General features: G+C 46.1%; 1 protein-coding gene across 3 annotated transcripts in view; it reads right to left on the minus strand.

The window, feature by feature from the left end:
- Positions 1-1,657: 1,657 nt before the first annotated feature.
- The window catches only part of IFT43 (intraflagellar transport 43), a 130,451-nt gene continuing 117,666 nt past the window's right edge, over positions 1,658-14,442 (minus strand). For 2 of the 3 annotated variants that reach the window (XM_071213788.1, XM_058293057.2), the window contains exons 6-7: positions 2,918-2,990; positions 2,106-2,650 (exon numbers count right to left, since the gene is read on the minus strand). In XM_071213788.1, the coding sequence (XP_071069889.1) occupies positions 2,239-2,650; positions 2,918-2,990 (485 nt within the window). In that variant the 3' untranslated portion in view covers positions 2,106-2,238. Of the gene's footprint in view, positions 1,930-2,098; positions 2,651-2,917; positions 2,991-14,442 lie in introns of those variants that run through there. The other variant, XM_058293059.2, reaches the window with a different exon arrangement.

Below are 14,442 nucleotides of genomic sequence, written 5' to 3' on the forward strand. Positions count from 1 at the left end.
CTTTCTCAAGCAGAAGACAGTGGGGACACACACACACACATACCCAGGTATGAAAGGCCAGACAACTTTGGTTTTGAATTTCAGCTCTGCCACTCAGTAAGCGGCATCATCTTGGGCACTCACTTAACCTCCCTGAGCCTCAGTTTCCTCCTCTGTAAAATGGGATAACAGCAGCATCTGCCTCACGGCCCGGTCAGGAGGATTAAGCTAGGTAGTTCATAGCAAACACTAGAGCCAGGCATGTAGTGAGCACGCAATAGAGGGGGTCTGGCCTCTGCTGCTGTTATAAAATAAAGGGAGGAAGGGAGTCAAGTCGGAGCCACATGCTCGAGTTGGCCGAAGATTGTCAAGGTTATCAGATTCCTGAGGCGGTTGAATTTGTCAGTAATTAAGGGACTAGAGTACAGACTTTCTCCTTTGGGTTTCAGAATGAGGCAAGCTCAAGAAAAACCAGGCTGAACAGGAACTTTCAGTGGCCATGGGAATTTTTCCAAAGAGGGGCCAGCTGGGCTGAAAGCATGACTCTGGAAAAGGAGGAAGAGGGACCCCAACGCCACTAAATCCCTGAGTTCATAATTAACAGACAAGCATCCTTTCCGCCTGCTCTGGAGCTGCGTGGCTCACCAGGGAAGGGCACCGTAGACACACAAAAATAACCCCCCAGTGGGTTTTTGATGTGTGGTGCCTCTTTGTTTTTCTGAATTTTAATGAAGGGCTTTCCAGGCAGGATCAGAGAAATGCTCAGCACTCCCCATGCCCGAGGAGCGGGGCTTGGTGAGCTGCTGCAGCCGGCGCCCGCCTCCTCCAGAACAGCGTCTTGGAGAGGTGGGCAGGGAAAGGTCCCAAGCCCCAGATGAGAGGTCCTGGGGAGAAAGGGAGGAAAACAGAAACAAAAGATGTCTCTGTGTAGGAAAAGGGTTGGGCTCCGCTCCAGATCTCGGTGCATTTTGAGACTGGGGTGCTGTGGGGGCTTATGAGGCTTGGGGGAGCCATGGAGACAAGCAGCTATGGATCTGAAAGGTCAGAGGTTCTTGGAAACTGAAATGAGAAGGTGACAGTCTCCTTGGCTCTCTAAGACAGCTGTGGGATTCTCTGGGCTGCTCGGCTGCCCCCTTCCAGTGAGAACCAGAAATGAGGTTCTGGGAACCCGTGACAGAAGGGAAAAGCATGCTTCTGGAGCCCAAGGCATGGGCTGCATGAAGAGGGGAGAATGGGGAATGCTGTAACATCAGCCACCAAACCCGGATGTGATGAACAGGTAACCTTTGTGACACCCACTTCTGGCTCCTTGCTCAGCTGCGAGTGCCTGGAAGGATGTGATGGAGACGGTGCAACTTCACTAAGTTAACTCGATAGTGCTGAGTGTCCACAGTGAGAAAGGACCCACATCCACGGGCTTCCATCCAGTGCTCCAGGGAACTGCGGGGGCTGCCTGGGAAATGGACAGCTCCCCCGCGGGAGCACTCATTCCTTTTCCTCCTGAACCTAACTTTCCCTCAAGCTTTTCAACAACGTAGAGAGTTCCCATGAGATTGCTTAAAAGTCACCTGCCTTTACCTTCTCGATGAATCTTTCCGAGAAGGTGCTGGAAAGTCATGCAAGAGATGGCCACTGGAGAGTAAAGCAATTTATTGCAACAGAATGATCCAATGCGGTCTACTGAGAATAAATATTTTTATTAGAAAATATTCCATATAAAAATCCTAAGCTGCTTGCAAGCTTCTTTAGTTTTAGGCTTACTGCATTTTTTAAAAGTCCAAACCAGAGGTTAATCTGTGTAGGGAGAAGGATCTGTTGTGTTCCAAGGGTTCAGGCGTGCCTGGGCTGCCCCACGGCGTCCTCCTTCTCCGTCTGCAGCAGGTCCCACTCTGTGAGGAGTTCTGAGGACACCTCAGTGTACAGGTGGTCCCAGTCCCAGCTGACATCATCCTGCCAAGAGGGTTATTGCTGGGTGAGACAAAGAAAAGCCTCTGCCCTCAAGCGTAGCCAACTTTCCACACCCATCTGGGCTTCAAGGAGCCACAGGCCGGCCCATGGAGCTGGCCGCCTTCAGGAATGACCAGGTCGGGAGAGCAAGGAACTGCTGCTGCTACTGTACCTCTTGAACTTCATGCTCTGGAGCGAGGACTTTGGTGAGGAGCTTCAGGTCGATCTCTCCATCCTGTGAATGCAAAACGAGCCAGGCCACCTATCTCTTTCAAGGTGACAAGGGTCAAGGTGTGTTTGTTACAAATGCCTTCATAAAAGAAGAACAACATGAGTGGCCCATAAGGCCACTGAGTAATGAGGGAATGCCAGCACATCTCGCATGCTGGGTGGTTTGGGGGAAAGGTCAACACCAGGAGGGCAAAGCGTGATGGTCACATGGCCAGAGGGCCAGAGGGAAACACTGGGAAACGTTAAGTCCAGGGATGGTGTGCGGTACCCGAGGATAGTGCCTCCCGCTAGGGTGTTGCTGCCGGGCAGCTTCAGAAAGCTACAGAGGAGATGCTTTCTAGCTTTTGAGGAATGGAGACCACTCTCTGTGGATGTTGCCTGGAGCCTGCGTGTCTCGGCAGAAGCCATTCTACTCACCAGGGTTTGAAAGGCTGCATACTTCATGAGGTCATTGTCAAGGTCACGGTAGGTCATCACTCGGTTTACTTGGATGCTGCAGGGATGAAAGAATGAGAGAAAGAACCACAGGCAGGACTAGTTCCAGAGGTGCTGCTGGGCCATGGTCCTTAGAGCCTTGAATGGAGCTGGGGAGGAACAAAATGTCTAACCAAATGGGAGCACCAGGGGCCAAGCCCATCACTGGAACCGTCTGGATCTACACTGGGAGGCAGCAAAAGTCTACTGTAGGTGTTATTATTTAGTGCCTATTAATTCACATGTTCCCCACCTCCCCGCTGACTTCACACTTCATGTAACTTACCTGGGAGGGGCTGCCACCTGCAAAACAAAGTCTTCTTCCTGTACTTCTTCCAGATCTGGAATAACAGGAATATCTGCAATGAGAGATGGAGGCAAAACTATCAGTGGCACAAATAGGAATCCAGCCTGCTTCTCTACTTACTGCTTATTCACCTTCAACATGCCAGCTGTGGGGCCATAAGCCAGGGGTAGGATGGGCATTCAGACAGTCACGGGCTCCCAGTCCAGGGCTGTGGTACCAAACTGGGGTATGCATCAGAATCAAAGGTGGGGCTTCAGTATTTTTTGAATTTCAGGCCTTTCTCCAGAATTAGAACCTCCTGGGTGGGGGTCAGGCATCGATCTTGGTTTGCCAGGCTGCTTTGACAAATACCCAGGAACTGGGTTTTGGCTTAACAATAGGGATTTATTGGCTCACAGTCCTGAGGTTAGAAGAAGTCCAAATCAAAGATATTGGCAAGGCTTGCTTTTTCCTGGAGTCTGCAGTGTTCTGGTGCTGGCAGCTGGCAACCCTTAGAGGCTCCTTGGCTTGTATCATGGCCTCCTGTCACGTGGTGATGTCCTCTCCTCTCTTTAGTCTATGACTTCCGGCTTCTCCTTACAAGGCCTCCAGTAATGTGGATTAAGGCCCACCCTGATTCAGTTGGCAATACCCAATAGGGCCTTCCAAGAGCCTGTTCTCAAATAAGACCACACGCTGATTCACCTTAACATATCCAAAGATACTATTTACAATGGGTTCACACCCACAGGAACCCGTCCTTTCTGGGGGAATGAGTCAATCTACCACAGCACCTCTGCTTTTCCCCAAGATTTCTTCAGTGACGCTGACACATGTGCCAGGATTAGAACCGCTGGAGTGGATCTCCAAGGAGAGATGTATAGAAATGGGGAGCATCTTAGATGGCACATGGGGAAGTGTCTGCATTTGAGAAGAGGAAGAACCAAAAGGAACCAACGAAGGAGCCTGGCCTGGTCAAGAGACAGAGAAACTGAGAATGTGTATTGTCACGAAGCGGATGTCACTACAAAAGCCGTCTCTTCATGACCAAGGTCCGCACGTGCGTTAGCGCAAGAGGGCCTCTTCACAGTCCTGGTCATGGCCCTTTGCCTGCATCTGAAGGACATTTTACACCTAATAGTATAGCCTGCTCCCCAACATAGTAGGCCTTCCTATAATAAATGATGCCAATTCTAGACTGAAGATCACACTTCTGCTGGTTCATGGAGACTTTCCTTCTTCGAACTCTCCAGTTATAATTACAAACATATGAAGAAATGAAGTCATTTCTTTCATCAGTTTAACAAAGGGACACAAATAGAGCACCTGAGAGATCTTCACTTAATTACAGCAACTTGCTTAAGGTATCAAATCCTGTCCCTCTTTTCAAAGGGACCTCCCGACACCCTAAAAAAACATTTCCTTCTCCAAATCAGTATCACTAACTGTTGGGACAGAGGTGGAGGCATTTGTTTTAACCAGTCAGAGCAATGGGAGAGGAAAAAAGGTCAGGTGGGAGAAGGCAGTCCTGGGATACCCCAATTGTGTATTACTCGTCTGGGAAGCGTCAAAAGAAGGAAAATTCCAGAAAGGAAAAAATAGTGAAGAAACCCTTCATTTTTGCTTCCAGGGGTTTTATTCAAATGCAAGTTTAAAAGGGGAGTAAGAATCATTCCAAGAACAGCTGGGAAGACCCTTGCCACTTTCAGGCTATTCATTATTTAGACTCTGAGATTGCTCTAGTCAAGCTAAGCCAGAGGATATAAATGTCAGTTCCAAGCCTGGTAACTTTATTATTACTTGAGACCGTGGAGTCACAGATGTACCTGGAATAACAGGGAGAGAGAGAGAGGCAGAAAATAAGACAGAGAGAAAGAGGCAGAAAGAGACTGATAAGAAGGGTAAAAAAAAAAAAAGGATAAAATGAAATTGCTGATAGGGGAAATAAAGCAGAGACATACACCACCTTCAAAATAATGAATCACATTCCACAAGTTCTATAATTAGAAAGATGCTTTTCAAAGGTTTTTATCTCTCTATCCTGCTAGAGAATCAGAAAAGGAATTTCTAAGGTTCTTCTTCCGCTAACAGAAATTTAGCTTTCTTTTTTGCTCTTGTTCTGAGTGATGAATACAATCCACAGTTACGGCTGCTGACATTTCGGCTCCCTGAGCCCAGGGCGAGCTGGCTCCCAGACCGGTGAGACTGCACAGGCCCTGCACAGCGGCAGGGAGGAAGCTGGCTGTGCCATGCCCCATCAGCAGTGTGACAGTTTTGGAGAGAGCCAGTTAGCTGCTCCTCGGGTGCTGAGTCCAGCCTGAGATGAATATTCAGAAGTTTGGAAGAAAATGCCCCATGCTGAGTTTAGGGCTTGGGACGGGTCTTCCCAAAGTCCCCTTTCCTTCCGTAACTTTAGCATTTGGGTCCTGTCAACTCAGCCCAGGTTCTCCGAGCTCTGAGGAATTGCACTTCTGCCCAATGTCCACTCTGACTCCCCATGGGCTTCCCTCTTCATCCCCACCTCCTCCTCCAAATGTGCACAAAACAGTATGGTACTGGCCCATCTGTGACAGATCAGAGGTCAGTTCGGGCCTTGGCAAAGGGGCTGCTCAGAGTGGCACTGGTGGGGCTGGCCACACAGTGGGATTTCTCTCTAATTGGAAGCCTGGTGCCCAGCAAAACCCGATGAACCGCCTGAGTGGGACAGAGCCAGCGATGACAGCCAGGCCGAGGCAAGCTGGAACATTCCGGTGCAGTGACAGCTTGAGCCATCGCAGCAGAGTCTGGCCATCCAATTCCTGGCCCCCAGTGGCACAGGTGGCCGTGAAGCAGGTTTTGGGTAAACTTCAAAGAACTTCACAATGTTAGTTTCTGATTTACAATCACGCTGTTTATGTATACGTAATATGTTCTTGGGAATTTTCTCTTTCTCTCTCCTTCCTTCCCTCTCACATACACATACAGCACAAACAAACCTAGAAATGGGAAAATCGACTTGAGAAATCTGCCTCTTCACAAAATTATCTACATGGAATGACCCAGGCCTGATTTTAAGCAGAGAACTGCAAATCTCGACTGGTAACCCCATCTGATTGTAAAATTTCACACTTAAAAGCACAGGGGCAATAAGAAGGATATAGTACTCAGCTCTATGACTGTTGAACAGCTATCTCTAATTTCTAAAACTCTAACAATAATGGTAACTTTATTCTCATTTTCTTCATGCTGCAAAGAACATTAATAACAACGATGAAGAAGTAAAGCTGGGTGGGGAGGACTCCTGGCCAGTGGTTAAGAGCATAGTTATGTGACTTCATCCTTTCTATGTCTCAGCTTCTTCACCTATAAAATGGGGATCACAATTATAACCAACTCTTACAGTTGCCCTAAGTATTAAAGGAAATAATCTTTACTAAATACTAACCACTGGAAGTGGACTTGGCCCAGTGGTTAGGGCATCTGTCTACCACATGGGAGGTCCATGGTTCAAACCCAGGGCCTCCTTGACCTGTGTGGAGCTGGCCCATGTGCAGTGCTGATGCGTGCAAGGAATCCCATGCCACGCAGGGGTGTCCCCCGCATAGGGGAGCCCCATGCGCAAGGAGTGTGCCCTGTAAGGAGAGCCGCCCAGTGCGAAAGAAAGTGCAGCCTGCCCAGGAATGGCGCCACCCACACGGAGAGCTGACACAACAAGATGACGCAACAAAAAAAAACCCACAGATTCCTGTGCTGCTGACGACAACAGAAGCGGACAAAGAAGAAGATGCAGCAAATAGACACAGAGAACAGACAACCAGGGTGGGGGGGGGGGGCGGTGGAGGGGAAGGGGAGAGAAATAAATCTTAAAAAAAAAAAAAATACTAACCACTGTACTCAAGATATAATAAATATTCAACCACTATGCATATGCACCCAAAAGATATTACAATATTGAGCATGTAGAGAAAATACGTGGCTCTATCTTCATTTTCTCATTGAATCTTACCCAGTTATTGCCATTTTTTCAGAAGAGAACATGGAGGCTCAGTGTGATTCTGCAGTTTGTATGAGGTGAAACAGTTAATGATGGGTAGAGCCAGGCATCAAGCTCCAGTCTGATAGCAACATGCCAGCCAGCGCTTCCACAATCGACCAGAGCTGTTTTTTCAAATGCAAAAGACCTTCAAAGACACCCCCTTCAGTCCGGACATCCTTTATTTTGCTAGAGACTTAACGGTCCTCTATCCCTGGGGATTGCTCTCAATTCCAATAGCCATAAAGAAACTTGGCCTAAGTCCTCTCCCCGCCTCTCTACTTCCCTACCAGGCCAATGGGAGCAAAATGAAAAAAGTCTATCGACATCCGAGAGCCCCAGAGCCTCTGTTTCCCACCATCTCATATGAAACTAGTCCTACAAAGGAGCAAGTAGCTAGGCACCTTCAGTGGCCTCAGAAAAGGGAAAGGTAAGGCAAGACAGCTATCGGGCCACCTGCACAATGGAAGTCAGTACCTTCCTCTTCCTCTCATTTCTGATGGCAGCCATCCTTGCACAGATCACCTGCTGCTTTTTCCAGGCTTAGACTCCTTGAACTAAAATATTCTGCCTTGCTCTCTTGCATTTGCTTCTGCCTCTTATGTTAATTAGCTAGCTCACAAGCTGTCCCACCTGCTTCTCTGCCCCACTTGTTGTTTTGGGGAAAATGCATTAGTTCATTTGCTCATTCATTCATTCATTCATTCATTCATTCAAAGAATACTGACTGAGCACTGACTATGGAAAGGTAACGTGCTAGATAGTGTGGGTAACAATGGGAAACAAAACAGACATATTTGTCTTCATGGAGCACTGGTCTTGTGGGGGATAGTAAACACAAATAAATATACTGCTTAAAAATAAAAAAAAACACCACAAAGAAAGTGAACTGGATTTATGACAGAAAATAACAGGGAGAGCTAACTGGTTTATTTTTTTAAAGATAAATGAACTATTTTATGTGGCAATAAACTTCAATCCTATAGAAAAGTTTAAAATGAAAATTAAATTTCCTTCCCCTCCTTATATGAGTTCCAGTCATCCCCCAAAGGTAATCAATCACTGTTAACAGTTTCTTATGTATATTTACTGAGAAGAATCTATGCATATCACAGAACATATGCCCTTTTAAAGTTATTTGCAAATGGGATCACACTGTATATACATGGTTCTGCAACCTGCTTTTCTCTTTCCATATCAATAAACGGGAATACCCTATTTTTTGACATGACCATCTAGTATGCTACTGAAAGAACACTTCATAATATTTAAACCAGTCCAGAGAGGTTTTTTTGGGGGGGCGGGGACTGAGGAATTTTAGAGCAGGTCTCTTTGAATTAGGGTCAGTGCAGCTGAAAGCTGGAAGATAAGCAGGACTAAGTCAGGCAGGGGATAGCCGGTACAAATATATTATGGAGGGACAAACAACTTGTGATGCTCCAGATAAGGAAGAAAGGCAGGCGTGGCTGGAATGCAGGGCCCAGGGGTGTGGCACGGGGAGAGGTAGAAGGCGGAAAGGCAGGAGGGAGAGTGCCAGGTGATAAAAGGCCTGTCTCAAGTATCCAGGAAACACGCACTGCCATATACAAGACCTCTTCCTAGGCATATCTGGGGACAGCTAAGATGGCCTAAGCTTGACCCTTGTCTTTAAGAAACTTGTGCTGAAAGTTGCTGAGGGAGGCCTTATACATTAAAAAATAATAACAGGCAAGTGAATGTGGCTCAAGCGATAGGGCTTCCACCTACCACATGGGACTGGGCTTCCATCCCTGGGGCCTCCTGGTGAAAAAGAAGAGAAGGCATGCCTGTGCAGTGAGCCAGTGCCTGTGCAGAGAGCTGAGTGCCCGCGTGAGTGCCCGTGTGGCGAGCCGAATGCCTGTGTGTTGAGCCGAGAGCCTGTGCAGGGAGCCACTGCCCACGTAAATGAGTCACACAGCAAGATCATGATGTAACAAAAGTGAGACGAAGGGGAGAGTCAGGGTGAAGTGCAGCAGAAACCAGGAACTGAGGTGACACAGCTGACAGGGAACCTCTCTCCATATCAGAGGTCCCTAGGATCAAATCCTGATGAATCCTAGAGGAGAAAAAATGAGAAGAGAAGACAAAAAGACAGAAGATCACATAGAGAATGGACACAAACAGCAAAAACAGCAGGATGGGGAGGGGAAGGGAGACATAAAAATAATAACAATAATAATAAATCAGCAGAATAATGAAAGTGCATGTCCCTTCCTTTGTGACTCCATCCCTGAATCCAAGAGGCAGAATTAAGAGCTTCCTACTTTGTCCTTCCATAATTTTTCATTCTCAGGGTAGCTAGACCTCCCTATACTGCAGTAGATCTAGTAAGTGAAATTTGTCCTAAGTCTGCTTCCCAGACGGTAAACTAGCTGAGGGCAAAAGTCACATCTCAAATACTTCTGCATTCCCAAGGACCAGCAAAATAAAGGGCAACTGAATAAAATGAATCAATAGATGCTGTACAAATTGCAAGTTACACATATGGAAAAGTCATGTAATTCTTCTATTTTTTCCATTTGTACTATAAGTGCTTACTGAGTCCCAAAGTTGCCTAAGGAGAATCCACTTCATATGAACAAGCAATAGTAATAATTCTACTGAGATGTGATAACATCACAGCAAAGGTTTTGCCTCCCTTGGGAGCAGCAAAGCTTGCTCCTAATTTGAGCCTTCCTGTTACATGTGCAAACATGGGGCGTGGACACGAAGTTACATAGAGATTTGAATTTGGTGTACTTTGTACCATCTGGCTTCCACTCTGAGGCTGGGCCACACGGTTCTTCACTAACCTCTCTGCATTTGTTTCTTCTGGGATCTCTAGTGTAACCTGCTATTATCACTCCACATTCTGGAAGCCCCCCAAAAAGAATCATTAATGCATAGCAATAGTACTAAGAACCCATTTCAAAGAGAATGATGACCAAATGGGAAATTCACTATGTTACTAGAACATTAGTCTGTGCCACCAATAGCGCTACCCAACAGACCAGCTACCAGATGAAACCACAGAAATAAACGAGTGGTGCTTAAATAGATAATATAAATAAATCATAAAAACATATGGGAACATCAAAAGGACCAATTACATCTGGTTTCAAAGATGTGAGAAGCTGCCATTTGCCCTGAAAAACATTCATGATAGATAAATATCACATCTGCACACAAATATGCTAACTGTCCAGGAAAGTCCCAGAAGGGACCCTTTGCAGCTCCCATAGGCAGACAGTAAAAAGCATCTCTGCCTACCAACTTGCCTCTTCCAATGAAGCTGGCTCCAAATCTCTGTGATGCCTTTTGTGATAAGTCCATTCAAATCCAGCTGTTCTGTGTTTGTTTTGGTACAACTCGAACAGAAAGTGATTTCTTAGACTAGACTTGTGCGCAAGCTTGCAGTGAGTACACCCTGAGCATCTCTCAGGCTCTTTGCTTGGAGAGTAAATCTAAGTCCTGCAGGAAGGAGAGAACAAAAGAGGCATGCCTGTCTGGCCCCTGGGTTCCACTGGGGCAAAGATGTTTCAGGCAGAGTCACCTGTCATGACACAGCCTCTCCATGTCCCTTACTGCTAATTTTCTGGGTTGGAAATTTCCTGGTAGCCAGAAGGGTTTCTGTTGAGCTATACAAGGTCTCTTCTATACCCCAGTACTTTCTCATCTTGATCCCTTAGTAAATGTCACAAATAACTGGCCTACCTACCAGCTTCCTTGGGATGCTTGCTGACAACATCCTCTCTCTCACTTCATTCACTACCTGAGCTCCCAATGGCAAATACCCTGCTTGGTTATATATAGTTGCTTCCCAAAAGTGCCCCGGCCACTGATGAGCATTCATAAGCTCTGCTAAGGGCTCACTTCCACCATTCACTAGCCAAGTTTAATAACCAATCCAGGGGAGTGGATGCAGCTCAAGTGGCTGAATGCCTGCTTCCCACATACAAGGTCCTGGGTTCGAACTCCAGTATCTCCTAAAAACAAAAAACAACAAAAAACCAACTCTCATTAGGGAGCAGATGTATCTCAGTGGTTGAGGGTCTAGCTTTCCATGTTCAAGGTTGTGGGTTCAATTTCTGGTACCGCCTAAAAAAAAAAAAAAGCATAAAAATAACCAATCCACATGAGAGTGGACCTGGAGCTGTTGCTTAAGGACACCCCCTTAAGAGCAGTCCAGACAAAAGCCTGCCTAATTCTAGGCCCAAAGTCAACAGATATTAGCAGGGCACACAAGCGAAAGGAAGTAATGTCCATGTATTTAGGAGCTGGAACTTTAAACCGGAGATCATTATATTTTTTCTCTGCAGCTGCAAAACTTTGTTTTACTGAATGCTGTTACCTTCTGCATCACGTATGGGGAATTTTAAACAGGCAAATGGAGGAAGGTCTGATTGAAGATGAAGTTAAGTGAAAGAAATTGGTCTCATTTAGCACATGACAGGATTCATCTGTGTTCCCAAGTCCACTGAGGTGGCATCATGGGCGTTTCATATTCATGAGCTGCTGCGACACTATGTCCCCTCATTTACAAAGAGCCGTGTTCAGCAAATTCTGTCCCTGTGGACACTCTGTGCATTTCATGGTCTTGTCAGAGAGACATCAAATGCTCCAGTAACCAAATACCAGAAAATGGCTTTAATTAGTGGATCTCAATCGTATAAATAATTTTTTCTAAGTGAAAAAAAAATGGAGACTTTTTAAAAAGAAGAAAGAAAAGGGAAAGCAGTAGGCAACAGGCTTCAAACACCCGAAGGAACAAGGGAAAGAGGCAGTCTCAGAGGAGCTCACAAGCGAGCCTGGGCCTAGCACCATCATCTCCTGCATTCCCTGAATCAGGGGACCAGGGGCAAAAACACATCTCCAGGTCCCTGGCGGGCCCCTTTGCCTGACTTATTCCTTGTGGTTAAAGCTGGGATCAGGCTCTATGCAGGCGAAGAGATGGGCAACAGCACAGGGGAAAGAGACTCTGGAAGCTGTGATGGTGCTAGAGAGCCATTCTGCAAAAGCTGAGGCTCAGGACTGACCAGAAGCAAAATGGGTGGTCCTGAAGGTCTGGCGGGGAGAGTGTCAGGTCAGGAGCCATGCACGAGCAGGTCCCTGAGGACACGTGCGACGGAGCGGCAGCAAGAGGATGCCCCATCCTGAAGTGCCAGTCTGGGGTGGAGCAGCCTGTGTCCCATGTGTTAAAACGCCTCTGCACGACTGCCAAACTAAATCCTCTCCTAATGCTGTTGGGGGAAAAAAGATCACAGACCTTATGAGGGAGCAGATCAAAACAGTTCCTTGTTCCTCACAGCCCTTCAAGCTGTGACAACTCTCTAGGTTGACAATGGGTTGGAGAGGAAGCTTCTGAGCTGAGACAAGCCTGATTGCAGCACAGCTGGATTCTGACTGGATCATCAGCAGAGACAGGGGTTTGCTGAAACTGGTGACTCAGCTCATGGTATATCACAGTGCAGGCAAGCCTGACATCCTTACGTTACCCAAAGATGGAGGCTAGCAAATTCTGATGGAACCATGAATGCAACAGCCCAGGATGAAATTTCCCTAATCACCTCACCCAAGTCCACTGAAAGCTGTACAAGAATCAGTATTGGCAATGCAAAGAGAATCAACCAGGATTGAACCTTTCAAGCAATTCAGAAATAGTGCCTGTGAGAGACAAGCATGGCCCGACAAGAGACAAGCATTTTGCTCATTTAACTCCAGGAGCCTTGTGTGACCCGATTCTGGGAGGACCGCAGTGTCAACCTCTAGGGTGACCTCTAGGGAACATCGGACCACTGGTTATGACAGTTGAAGGAAACAAAGGACAATGAAGAGGAATGCTCTCCACCACTCCACTGGTTTCCTCAGAGCTGCGTGATGGTTCCACTTTTACCTGGGGAGATGTGTTAAGGACAAGGAGGGGTAAAGCACTCGTAAAAGTGATAAGGAATCAAGTGGGTGGATGGAATGGAAACTGAGGCACTCGCCACTCTCTTCAATAAGGCCGGAGCTGAGTGATATGGTATTAATATGACAGCGAGAGCGTCTTCTCGGAGCCGCCAGTAGAAGGATGTTAGGAACCAGGCATATCTGATTCTATTTCATCCTCTGCGTGTTACACTAAAAAAAAAACAAGACAAACTACATTGCTTTCATTCTAAATCCTCAGGTTTTGTATTTTTCCTTATATATATTTATTAAAAAAATGCTACTTTGATCGGTGCAACCCGTGACACTCCCACACACGGAACGCTTCTGAGCAGTTCCCTCTGCACAAGGCCACTGCTGGTGACAGCCAGCTGGTTAGATCACAGCCATTCTGAATCGGATTTTCATAAGATAGATGAGGAGTCTTACTGCTGCTCTCTCTCTTATCAGATGAGAAATGGGGGGGAGGGGGAGAACGGGTCCTGAGGGAACAGCGCAACAATCAAGGGCTGCGTGGTTCTTTCTCTGTCCCTCCGCTGCTGCAATTTTCAAAGGAGTTTGCCTCCGGCACTTTTAAATGATGGTATCTCAATTCTGTAATCATCTTTCAAGAGTTTTCTCTTAAAGGGCCTTTTAGGTAAACCTAGTCCGTCAACCACACTTATGGACTCAGCAATCACAATTCCAACATGTGTCCTCCTGCATGTGTATATATAGATGAGTATATTACACACACACATACACGTACACGTACACACACAGTGAACATCTGTGGATTTTTAGAAAGCTAGTAGAACTTAGAGCTAGAAAGGAGGACCCGTTTGGCCATTATCAAGTTCACCTCTTGTTAAGGCAAAGAGGGTCCCGTGTTGCCTTACCTCCAGATTTCTGCTAAATATAGTTTTGCTGCCTCAAAGGTCAGGTGCCTTCCTTAAAAATGACTCTCTATGTGTGATGTGATGGAAGCAAAAGACTTCTCTAACTGAGGACTAAGTGATGTCCTAAGCATAAACATGCTTGTCCCTTCCCATCTCCTCTAAGTGATATCTGGTTCTCTGCACTCAAAATAGGAAACGAATCACAGCTACGTATGAGGAGAATGGGCACCAGCAATCCCAGGCCGCAGCTTGCTATGTTTTAGGTTATAAAGACGATTTGACACCAAAAATGTATAAAAGTCTATAGGCTAAAAAATAAACCATAATGTCAAACATAAGATAACTAAAAGTCTAGAAAATTGTGTAGTCTAAAATATAAACCATAGTGTAAACCCAAATGGAACCATGTTTGAAAGCTATTGTTTCAATATCTGTACATCGGCTGCAGCAAATATAATATGGACATGTAAAAAGATCATTGTTTGGGAAGGGACAAAGTGTTTGATGCTGGATATGTGGGAGTACTGTATATTGTATATGTGAATTACTGTGATCTAAAACTTATATGAAGACAAACTTAATCATTAGGAAAAAAAAGAAAAAGAAAGGATGTAGACACTGAGGAAAAAATGGAAGAAACTGCCTTGCCACTGTACATACAGAGCAATACCTATAGCAGTGATGAAAGGCAAAATGTCAAAAACAAAGCT

This window comes from Dasypus novemcinctus, chromosome 3 (genome assembly GCF_030445035.2).
Source record: "Dasypus novemcinctus isolate mDasNov1 chromosome 3, mDasNov1.1.hap2, whole genome shotgun sequence".
NCBI lineage: Eukaryota > Metazoa > Chordata > Mammalia > Cingulata > Dasypodidae > Dasypus > Dasypus novemcinctus.